This window comes from Corvus cornix, chromosome 8, assembly GCF_000738735.6.
Source record: "Corvus cornix cornix isolate S_Up_H32 chromosome 8, ASM73873v5, whole genome shotgun sequence".
In the NCBI taxonomy this organism is placed as follows: domain Eukaryota; kingdom Metazoa; phylum Chordata; class Aves; order Passeriformes; family Corvidae; genus Corvus; species Corvus cornix.
This window is the reverse complement of record NC_046338.1, coordinates 9,129,054-9,141,118: the sequence shown is the minus strand read 5'-3', so window position 1 is coordinate 9,141,118 and position 12,065 is coordinate 9,129,054. Positions and strand designations below refer to the sequence as shown.

At 39.0% G+C, this 12,065-nt stretch overlaps 1 protein-coding gene across 7 annotated transcripts in view; it reads left to right on the top strand.

Moving 5' to 3' along the window:
* The window catches only part of MAST2 (microtubule associated serine/threonine kinase 2), a 188,659-nt gene that overhangs the window by 139,092 nt on the left and 37,502 nt on the right, over positions 1-12,065 (top strand). For 6 of the 7 annotated variants that reach the window (XM_039555709.1, XM_039555708.1, XM_039555706.1 and 3 more), the window contains 3 exons: positions 328-482; positions 8,114-8,189; positions 9,065-9,274. In XM_039555709.1, the coding sequence (XP_039411643.1) occupies positions 328-482; positions 8,114-8,189; positions 9,065-9,274 (441 nt within the window). The remainder of the gene's footprint in view (positions 1-327; positions 483-8,113; positions 8,190-9,064; positions 9,275-12,065) is intronic. The other variant, XM_039555707.1, reaches the window with a different exon arrangement.

Here is a 12,065-nt window from a genome sequence, read left to right as displayed (position 1 = left end):
TCCTGAGTAGTGCTGGTACTCACATGTCTTCCTTTCTGTCTCCTGATAGTAAATTACCTGCATGATCAAATGTACTGGTTCCAGAATCAGATGCAGTGGTTCTCTAGCCCTCTCCCAAAGTTTTCCTGATCTCACCAGCTCTGTCATTGAATGTAAGGGTTGGCTTAGCCTAATGATTATAATAAGAGAGGCACCTGGTCTGATAAATAGCTTTCTTTTCCGCTGGAGTGCGCAGTGTCTGGCAGAATCCGTTCCTCTTCCATTCATTAGCTGACCCCTATGCATGCGTTTAGTGCATTTCTTTTCTGTATTTTTTTCTGTACTCAGTCATCATGCTCATCTCAGGAGAAGCTGCACCAGCTGCCCTTTCAGCCCACGGCAGATGAACTTCATTTCCTGACAAAGCATTTCAGTACTGAGAGCATCACTGATGAGGAAGGGCGCCATTCTCCAGCCTTGAGACCTCGGTCTCGCAGTCTGAGGTGAGCTTTGGATCGTTTCCTGACTCTTTAAGATGTTGGACACATGTATTGCATTTCTTTATGTGCTTTGAGATCTAAGAATTATCATTTGTAGTTGCTTTGTTACATGTTTTTTGAAACTATTTGAATCAACATTTAACTCACCTCACCTGATCAGAAAGGATTTTTTTTCTCACATTTGATGCTGAGGTTTTGGATTGCAAAGTGGTTGGTATACTCTGCTTTTGTATTTTCACAGTAACTCTATGAAAACACTATCCACAAGTGTCTCAAACTAAATGCATAGGATGTAGATTTCCTTTAGTGAAGTTTCTTCTCAGAATTTTGCTACAGTAACATAAGGATGTGGTTATAACCACTTTTAATAACTTTTCTGGCAGTGTTTCTGAAGGGGTATGAAAACCAGAATAGATAAAGTCAAAAGCTTAAATGGAATTGCACCCCAGAGCAGTTTTGTAACAGCGCTGAAAACATTTCTCCTGCTTTAGTAGTTGAATAATTTTACTGTTGCTTCAGAGAACTGGTTGTTCAAAGATAACTATCCAGGATTATTTTCTTCTATAGTTGGTTTTTCCATACATAAAACCAGAAACAACTAGAATTCCATCTTTCACAGAATTACAGAAGGGCTGAGGTTGGAAGGGGTATCTTGAGGTCATCGTGTCCAAAGCCCTATTCAAGGAGACTGCCCAGGATCATGTCCATATGGCTTTTGAATATCTCCAAGGACAAAGATTCCTCAAACTCTCTGGGCAGTCATTCTTGCAGATCTCTAACAATTATATGGAATAAATCCACAAACATTTTGTATCATGGCAAAAGCCTTTAAGTTTTGCCTTTAGTGCTGGACCAAGTGAATGAAAGTCTAGGGAAAGTCCAGACACACCTTGTGAAAGAAAAGGGTTTTTACAAGCAGGGTTGAAGGAGGTGAAATCTTCATTCATCTGAGGGTGTCAGAGGTGGATATCACCTTTAAATTAATGGACAATATTCACAGCCTCTGCCAGCTGAAAATGCTGATTCAATGTGCCCAGCTCAGGACCTGGGTGGGAGTCTGTAAAAGGAGAAGGTGAAACAGGCCAGCATAATAACAAAACCCATGGTGAATATCATGTCATGGCAGAGCTGACCTTTCATGATGATTTGTAATTATTTGTATGTTCTGAACTTCAGTGCAGGCTGCATGGTAATTGCATATGGATCTGCTAAGTGTAGTTACACAGTAATCTACAGGAGCAGGTGAGTACTGTGGGTAGTGGCACACTTAGCCAGCGACCTCCTCAGTGCCGTGTAGTAAAACACTAATTACACAGCTGGTACTAAGCCCCTTTGAACAATAGTCCTACTTCAGTCCTCGTGCTGCCACTCTTAACGCTGGCTCCTGCTGAGTAGTGTAACTGTAGTGGTACTAATTCTCTAGAGGTGAGGCAGCTGCTGGAGGTAGACAGCACATGCTAAAGCAATTATTGTCCTTTAACACAGGTGTAATCCTGTTGTAGAAGGCACTTTTGCTGATGCAAGAATGATATACACAACCATGTGAAGAGCCCAATTTTATTTTCTTCCTTGTTAGTATGGGTTATCAGGTTGCAGAGAATTTTGCTTCTGTGAGCCAATTTGAAGCAGACTTCTCATGGAGTGGGTTTATAATTTGTGGTAGGATGAGATTAATTCAGTGTGTTGTATAACTGATTAATCTTCATCCTCTCTTGAATACTTTTTCTAGCTCTCTCTGGTTTTTATTTTATTTATTTTTATTTTTATTTTGTTTTCTCTGTGGTAATGGCCAGCCTCACTGGTATTCCAAAGCTTAGAATGAAGTAATTTAATTTTTTCAACTTACTGTGCCTCATTTGGTTTTCATTTTGCTTATTGACAATACTGTGATGCTGTGTGGTTCTAAAGCCCCCTTGCCACCACCAAGCATTCACACTGGCCCTTGCACCTCCAAGGAAAATTGATATCTTAATCCAGCCAATTGGAGCAATGTTTGCAGGAGCAAAAACCCTCTTTGACAGAGGGCAGCCTGTGCTTGTAAACAAACAAGTACTGAAATACATGAAGACCAGACCTTGTTCACTGCACAAAACTTGCTTATTTATTTGCCCACACCTTAGAGTTAGCTCACTTGGTGAGAAGATATTTTCACTTACTTAAAAAAATAAAAGCTGAGAACAGCTTTTTTTTTCAACATTAAATTAAATTAAGCAGTAATTTCCTAAAAATGTATTTTTTCATAAGCATTCAATGGTCTTGTTTGATCAGCTTTAATGAAAAGCAGATGAACAAAATACATCAGACATTTGCCTTAATTGGCAGCCATGGCTTTGTAATTTAAGAGATGATCTGATGGTTAATGTGTATTCATTTTTCATCCTGTATGACTGCAGCCTTATATCTCTTTTTGAGAGAGGAACTGGCATCTTGAGATGTCACTGTCAAGTGCCGGGACTGTTTTTTTGTCTCTGTAACCCAAGATTTTTTTTTGGAAGTGTCAGATGATCCTTTTATACTCCTAGATATAGAATATTGCCTAGGTGTAACTTTCGGGAAAATATACTTACTTCTTTGGCTAGAAATGTACCATTTTCTTGTAGCTAGCTGCAAATGTTCTATTCATACAGAGCACTCTTAACGATCAAACTGGATGATAAAACTAACAAAGTGTGCAGTCGTGGAGGGTGCACTGACAGGTTGGTAGCACCTCTGTTGCTTGAGGTGTTCTGCCAGTGTGCCTTGAAGATACTCATCTTTTATCTAAACATGCCTTATTTGAAATGCCTCGAATTTCTGCCCTGAAGAAATGGCACTGGTTCTTTCCCAGCTGCTTTCCTATGCAGGGAGAAGGAGGAACACAACACCAACACTGGAATGTGAAAGTGTGACGTCCTTACAAAGCTGCTTGCAAAATCCAGGAGCCTCTTCTCTCATCTGTCTCAACAAGATCCAGTACTCATGTGCTCAGTCAAAGAACATATTTCCATGTGACCCCCCTGTTTTGGTGCTTGCAGTGTGTCTTAGTAGAAGAAAATATTTCTTTATTACCTGCAGAAGTAGTTCCTAAATATCATCTCTCAACTGTTCTCCCCCTTTTTCTTTTTTTTTTTGTAATGCAACCTTCAAATTCTTCAAGTTATTGACCAACAGAGAGATCCCCAGGCTACATTAGCTTTGTTTAGAACAATCCTGGGCTTTACCTGAACAAGATCTTTTCTCCCTGGAGTAAAATGCATGAAAAGTTGTGAATTCTTGCACTAAACTTGGCATCATTACTCTTTTTAAGTTAGAGTTGCTGCCTTCCATCTTTACCCAGTTCTCTTTACTTGTCATCTTTAGCAGTTGCTCACATGTGGGAATGTGTGGAGAATGTCAGAGATAAAAGTAGAGTTAACTAATAATGGCTTTTTCAGGAGCTACCTTTGTGCAGTCACTCAGCCCACCAATCTGCCCATTTTTCTTGATCTCTTTTTGTATTTCAGGATAATGTTGTCTAGGGAAAAAGGGCTGAAGATTGTTGCAGTGAATTTTTGTATAGTTGAAGTAGATGAGATCATCCTTAATCAAATATGCTTCTTCATCATCTCTTTGCTGGGTAGTGCTTTTTAAATGCAATCCCCCAACCTGACTTTCAGCACTCTGGATCCTGCCATTAAGAATATACAGACAGAACTCCTGGAAAATACCAAAAAAGACTTCTGATGATAAAATGCCCAAGAAGGAATAGGTGTTGTGAAAACCAGTGGCCTACATAGTCCATTTTTATCTTTCATCCTGCAGGTTGTGGGGCTCTCTCAGTGCACTTTAGAGGCAGCTTTAACCACTTGAATAATCCTGGTGGGTTCATCACTGCACGCTGCTGCTCTCAGACAGCACTGTCCACTGTCCAGGTTGCAGAGCAGGGATTCACACCCCCATGGATTGGGGGAAGGATAATCATTTTGTATTCCACTGCATAAGGCATCTGTTCCTTCTGAAAACATGTTCTGACTGCATTACAGATAATGTTGGTCTCTTTGTTTTCTCTCTCAAGACAGCGAGTCCTGTGAACTTGGCTTGAAAAAGATTCTTCAAAGTGATTGGTTTTAAATTTGTTAACTTTTGGGTTCACTCACAATTTTTGTGGTTTTCTATTACGAAGAAAACTGGGTATTCTTATTTGTGCTTTGTACTGTTCATTACTCCAACTTTCTGCTCTCATTCTAAAGCAGTCTCAGTCCTTGCTGGCGTGCATAAAACCCCTGAAATATTGGAAAGAGCAAGTTGCAGCCCCTGCTGCTGGGGGAGTTTTCTGACTTTCAGATTAATGTAATTTTCATTACCTCAAAGATTTAAATATTTATTTCTTGGGAGAAGAGGAAGGCTCACCTTCAGCAGAAGGCTTCTCTTAGTGCCTACTTTATCCAACTTTAGCTCTCTGGTTTTCAAATTCCTTATGTGTCTGGAAATGACAGAAAATTAAAGCCTATAGTTTTAAGTTTCCTATGAGAGCTGATTTTGGTCATGTCATGTAAATACAACCTAATTAAGCCTTTATGTACAGGGTGAAAGCAGAGGAAAGCACAGTGCTTTTAGCTTCTCTGCTTTTTCCTAATAAATACAGCTGTTACAGTGAAGGAAAAATTACATTTATAAACATCTTGGTTGTATTTAGTCACACTTAAACTAGATTTTGTAAGATTTAAGTTATTGCTATAAATGTTGCTCCTTGAAATAGCTGTCTATAAGTTATTTTCACTTTTGAGCATCAGATAAGGACACATGAGTTTTGACAAGTTGAAGGCAACACAAATCTTTGTGGGAGATAAATATCCCTAAAAATCCACCACCACATCATCTCATAAAGTGGAGGGAGCGTGAAGAAAGGGAAAAGAGAGAGTAGTTTTTCATTCTGCTGTTAAGCTTAGGGGGACAGATATTATTCTTCTAATGTCTGCTCTGCTGAAATGAAAAACTCACTGACAATAATCATTTCTTTGACCTACCTATCTGCACCAAGAAAAGGGAAGGAGCCTGCCTTTTGTCTTAAAATGTTATGCACGTGCACAGCATGTATCCTCTGTTTTGCAGAAAATAATCTGTTCCTTTGAGAGGCTTGAAATGTTAGACTGGTTTAGTTCTGTCTGTGAAATTTTTGGTGCTGGATAGATGTGTGAAGCTTTTGCATTTGAAAAGATGCCATGCCAGTAAAATGTATTAAACTGCTTTTATCTTTTTTCCAAATTTCCCTATGTTCTCCCTTGGTAGCATTCAGTTATCTGCCCAGTCCATGTTTCTTTTTCACCTGGTTGTGTCCCAGAGGTGCTGTGAAGTACCCAGCAGTGCTTGGCAGGCAGCCTTTGGTTAGTTACTCAGGTATCCAGCTAATTAGTTCCCAAGCTAAGGATTAACATTAAAAATTATGGTGCAGTATATTATGTTGCAGTCTTGTTATAGTCAGCTAGACATTTAATTTGACTTGGTATGTGGAGCAAATTTTATTTTGGATGACAATGTGACCCTTGATCCGAGGTTTTATCCAGAGTGTTTTGGGTACTCTGTTGTTTTAGTTGGTAAAAAGTGGCATTGATGAGCTTCCAGAGGTGAGAGACAAAACTGCAAATGCCCAAGAAAGCTGAGGGTTTTTAAATATTCACTTTCTTGCCAATTGGTGTGCGCAGAAATTATTTTGTAAAAAACAAAAGCAAACCCCATAAATTCTCCTATCATCATGGTTCTCCCTAAGGAAATGCTACATCAGCTGGCAGGACAGCTCAAGGAGCCTGATTTCTGCATAGCTCCTGATTTCCTGTATCCATATGAATAAAGTGCCTTGAAAGCAAAAGGCAAAATCCCTCATGTTTCACTTTAGCCCTAAGACAGCAAATACTTAAGCATGCGCAAATTTTAGTGTTAAAATGAAGTATGTATGTGCCTCAGTATTTCTGTGTAAGTATCAAAGGGTTTCTATATGCTTGTAATTTACACCTCACTTAGATTGCACAGAGAAAAATTACATTAGAGAAAAAAAATTCTTCAATAACTGTGTTCACCAAGTCCTTCAGCTCCAAATGAAGTACCAGTGAACAAGTGTCGTGTTTGTGTCAGCCTGTTTGGTCTTAGAGAAAAAAGGATAAGGGTAGCAGGCTAGATGTGCAGGGGAATTTGCTTATAACCCTGCAGCTTAAATGTTCTTACCCTTCTATTTAATTATGTCATACATTACATATGAATATAAATGTAAGTTTCTTTTTAAAGAAAATTCTCCTTGATTAAAAATAGCTATCTACCAAGCTAAGGGAAGTTGATGAAAATGTCTTTTTACTTCCTATTCATAACATCCAAATCAGTTTTCTTCTCCTTCAACATAAGGATTCAGTGACAGATTTAACCTGAAGTGCATTTTCTCAAGCTAAGGGATAAACAGTAATAAAAACAAGACATGATGTAATTAATGGAATTTCAGTACAAGGCATGAAAGGAGTTTGGTACTGCTACAGTCTGTGAGCCAATGAGTTAAATTTTCTTTGAATTGTTAATATATGTTGCCAAAATAATGTTTTTCCTCTAAGTAGGTTAGCAGCAAGGTAGTAGCTGTAATGCATTCCAAGTTTCAAATGCATTTATTCCATTTAGAGAGATTAATTTCATCCTTCACTAGGAAGTTTGAAATGTTTGAACTCATTCAAGATAAAATTGTATCTTTTGACATAGAGTATTTTTAGCAGTATTTAATACTCTTAAAATTGTAAAGACAATGATCATGTAAGATGCCAAAGAATTGAAGCCCTTGCTTGTCTTGAACGTTGAAAGAAGGTAGCTGGAGAAATGAGCTGCTGCAGGCGATCTGTAGCTGGGGATTATCTGCATTACCTCATCTGGCTGTTCTTGGTGGCAGAGTGAGTCAGAGCCCTGCATACCATCAGATGTGATGAAACGAGATGCAATCCTTCTTTAAAAAAACCCACCCAAACAGTAATAGAAATGCAGCTTATCAGGATTTAGTGTCCTCTTTTTTTGGCGTGCCTTGAAGTTTCTTGCTAACCTGGGCATAGATGCATACGGATCCATGGGGTAACGTGCATCAAGGGAGTGCAGCTTTCATAAAAGTACTCTGTCCCTGTTGCCTGTGGTATTTGTATATAAGATTTAGCTGAATAACAGTGCTCATGCATCCCTCCTCTAGTGCAGTATCCTTCAGACAAAGGAAAACAAATCATCTCTACTTCCTTACTTCCTGTTGCTCTGCTCCCTTCTGGCACTGGAGACTCCAGAGCTCACTGTGATTTCTTTTGAAGTAGGGCTGCTCCCACTGCCATGGAGGAGAGTCACAGAATGAGAGGAATAACAAATGTATCTGCAGGAAATGCACTGGCATTTTACAAGCTTCTGTGTTAGGGTTTGCATGCACTGGAAATGGGGGGGTTTCTGCCAGAGCCTGTGTGGGCACAGGGATATCAGCAGTCTCCAGGTGACTGCAGACTGTCATTGCTTGCCAGGATCTTCTCTGAAGTTCAGCATCTGCACATTACTAAAGTGAACTCAGAGCTTTGGAAGGTCTACAGTTGATGTGGCAGCATTATGATCAGCACTGGGTTTTGAAAGCTTTTGGTGTGATATCTGTAAATGATAACATGATTTCTTTTCTCCTCTAGCCCTGGTCGCTCTCCAGTTTCCTTTGACAGTGAAATAATAATGATGAATCATGTGTACAAAGAAAGGTTTCCAAAGGTAAAGAATCACTTTTTGAATAATACATTCAATGAACTTGTGTCCAAGCTCAGAATTAGTTTGTAGTGCTTGTTGGAGAAGGAGCCCAGCTCTTACGTCTCATTTCCAAGCAGTGCTGTTTGCTGAGAGTTTGAAGCTGCCTCCTCATCTTCATATGTTAATTCTGCAGTAGAAGAAATAGATTTAGTATACATAGAGATTAGGATGGAAAAGGCTGATTTTTTTTTGGTATGTATTTCATATTTGCTAAATTTCTGATGTCTTCTACTGGCATGAGTAATTCTCACAAGAGTGAGAAGAAGGGCCATGCCTTGGCTTTTTAAAAACCTGAATATTGAAACCTGTGGAAGCAAGTTAAAAGTTAACATCTCATTGAAATGAGTGTAGAAGATTGTGTATCCCACAGCTGTCAATATGGCCATTCCTTCCTGTTCCACCATCAGCAAAAATAGATGTTTCTCTGGAGACAGGAAATCAGGGCTTATAGTGATAGAAATGCCGTGTGTTTATGGCTTGGGGCAATGATTTTCAGCTTCCACAGCCTTGTCTAAAAGTTCTGAAAACTGCCTCACATCTTACATCCTTACTCTGGAGACCCAGGGAGGAATACAGCCTCAGGACCAAGATATTTTTATGGTCATTTACATTTTCAGAAAGCGTGTTTTGATTAATTTTTGTTGTTTGCTCATGTGGACTTAACTTTTGCCTCTGATATGCTATCTTTATTCTCAGAAAATGCTACTGTATTTTGGAATATTTTGTAAGCCTCATGCAATTTGGAATTGCAAATGTTACTTTAGCACCCTACTTGTTTATGCTTTAAGGTCTACTTTAGTAAAATTTAGGAGTAATTTCTCTTTATTCTGCACTTTTAGGCCACGGCACAGATGGAAGAACGGCTGGCTGAGTTTATTGCCTCGAATGCTCCAGAGAATGTGCTGCAATTAGCGGATGGGGTCCTAAGTTTCATTCATCATCAAGTTATTGAACTGGCCAGAGATTGCCTAGATAAATCACGTGAAGGTCTGATTACTTCTCGGTACTTTTATGAGCTGCAGGAAAACTTAGAGAAACTTCTCCAGGATGTAAGTGCCCTCTGGAAAGTAGAATATATTATTTTGATTGAAACTTTAACCAATAAGCCAGAGCTTTGATTTTAGGAGAAACAGTGTGGATTCCAGGGGAGGGGCAGGTGGGGGGGTGTCAGGAGATCTGAGATGTTCCAGTCTCCTGTTGATCTACTGTGGGGGGATTTGAGTAAATCACTTCACCTGTGAACTTTGTTTGTACAGAAATTGAATGTGAATATGAGTAAGTCAAAGGCAGTCTTTACCATTTATGAAAATTTGGTTTATTGAGATGAATGAAATTACTGAAATCTTTTTTTTCACGAACTTCAGGTCTCTGAATGACTTATTAGTTACAGTAGTGCCTTCAAGGAGTGAAAACACCATAGTTACTAGTGTTGCTGTAGATTTTTCACAATTTTCTTGAGCTGAACTTAATCCAGTTGCTTGTTCTTAGTACTTTGATGTGTTTTGTGGCATTCAAAGCATATGAAAATACACAAGGGGGCACAATTTTAATGCATGCTCAGTATACTTCAGCTACTCATCAAAAATCGCTCTTTCCCTTTAAAATGAAGATAGTACTAAATTTCAGACATCTCTTAGAATTTATGCTGTAACTGTTGTGAAGAGTCAGTGCTATTGCCTGTCCAGACCTCTGTTTAGGAATATCTTCCTAGTCCTCTGCTTTGATTTAATGATACAGCAAGCTAAAAAAACAGGTTTTATAAAGATTGCAGTCTCAGATAGCCAATGCCGCAGAGACACCTGGAAACAGAACATCTGAAATACTTTGTTTTCTATTACAGTTCTAATTTATTTTATTTTTATTGGTCAGTTTGCCAACCCACTGGCTATGAATAGCACTAGCTTGTGCCCCTTTGCCACTCTTTCCAGACAGTAGAAAAAGGCAGATGAATAAAAATACTACATTAATATAGAATTGTCGTATTAAAAAGCTTTGTGAAAACTGCAGGAACTTCCCTTGTGTCAGCTAAATTTTTTGGCTACCTCATTTATGTAAGTTTGGCTGTAATTTTTCTGGTATTTGTTATGCTTGAGAGAAGAATGACTCATGTTTGGATTTGTGGTGTTCTGCTTGGATGGGGAATATAATTTTGACAGACCAAGAGAGGTGGGGAATAACTTTTGAGGGGCTATATGATTGTCTGCCTATAGGATATCAGTAACCACTTGTGGATCCCCCTTGTATCTCCAGAGTCTGGAAGCAGGGTGTTTGCACACTTCAGCTGTGAAATAAGGGATCAGGCCTTTTTGGGTGGTGGTTTTGGAGTTGGAAAGGTTTCATTAAAAGTGGTTTTGTATGCTCAGCAAAATCCCTTACGTTTCAGGGGCACAGGGGGACTATGCTGTGTTTTACTGCTTCTGGTAGCAGATCCTTGGAGCCTGAAATTCTTCCTCTCCCTGACTTTCCTCCTCTGTGTGAGAACAGTGATTTCTTACACCATAAGGAACTAAGAGAGCCATAAATTAGGGCTGGCCACTTCCAGTCTGCATTTTCAGTCCTGTCTTCTGGCCTGAAGAGGTTAATCAGGGTCTCAGAGGAGGTGTGGGTCAGATAAATCAGCTTTTTCCTTTTCTCCCCTTTCCCTCAGAACAAATCCTCAAAATACTCTTCTTAAATGTCCCTTTCCCCTTGATCCTACAGGCATTATCCTGCTGCTCTGAAATACTGGGAAAGGTGACATTGAACTGTTATTAGAGGAGATACATTGGTCATCTCTGAGCTTGTTCAGGAGTTGACATTCGGGGCTTTCTTTGCCTTCTTCTTCCTTAACATCTTCTGCAGAGCCGGGGCGAGAGAAGGGTCAGCTCTTCAGTTTGATTTATTTACTCTAGGAAGTAAGGTGGGCTAGAGGTGATTAAAAGAAAAGTTGAGAGAGGCAAGGGAGGCAGAACAGGCCACGAAGGAACAGAACAAAGACGTTAAAAACTTCAGAGGAAAGCCAAAGGCTTCATTCCACATTTTTCTCATTTGTTTTTTTTTTTTTCCTGTCCTATGGCTTTTTCTGTTCCTTAGCTTATCTTTTAGATTTTAATATTTAAAAACTACTTGTTTCCTCTGCTTGCCTAGTCTGTGCTTTGCCCTTCAGATTGCATTCTGCAAGGAAATAATTGGGCCATTTTAGTCAAAATATATAGAAATTGATGATCATACTTCTTTTGGAGGACTCACTTGAAACGTAGGACATTTTGGAGTCAAGTTTAGATTATTCTGAATTTGATGGCAGGATCTTAACCTTTGCTTAAGGTTGTAAAGTATCATAAATAATAAGTACATAAGTAATACCAATTAGAAGGTAATTCAAACAGCTGTTTGACTTGGGCAGTTGTATGGTCTGTGTAGTAGGTGATGGAATTTTATGGTATATTTTTATAACATATTGAAAAATTGGAAAGATGCTTTATTGGTGAATAATGAGACCAGCAAGTGGCAGAAATATCCACAGATTTTCTTACCATTTTGCTGTGAAAGAATGGATTCTCCTGAAATTCTTTTTTAAGGTGTGGATTCTGATACCTGGTAACAAACTAAACTTGCACAGCACTTCAAACCGTAAAAAGGAAACTTGATTTAGTATATTGTAGTTTGAGTAAAAATGTAAACCAGACTGTTTGGGTATACAAATGATGAGCTGTTTAAATGCACCAAACCAGAGAGCTTTTGGACGATTTTTAGATTCCAGCTTTTGTAATAACATGCCAACAAATCTCATTAGCTATGGCAAATGAGATCTTTTCCCTTGTTTGGAGCATGAAATACTGTCTTTTAGCCAGAAGAACTTAC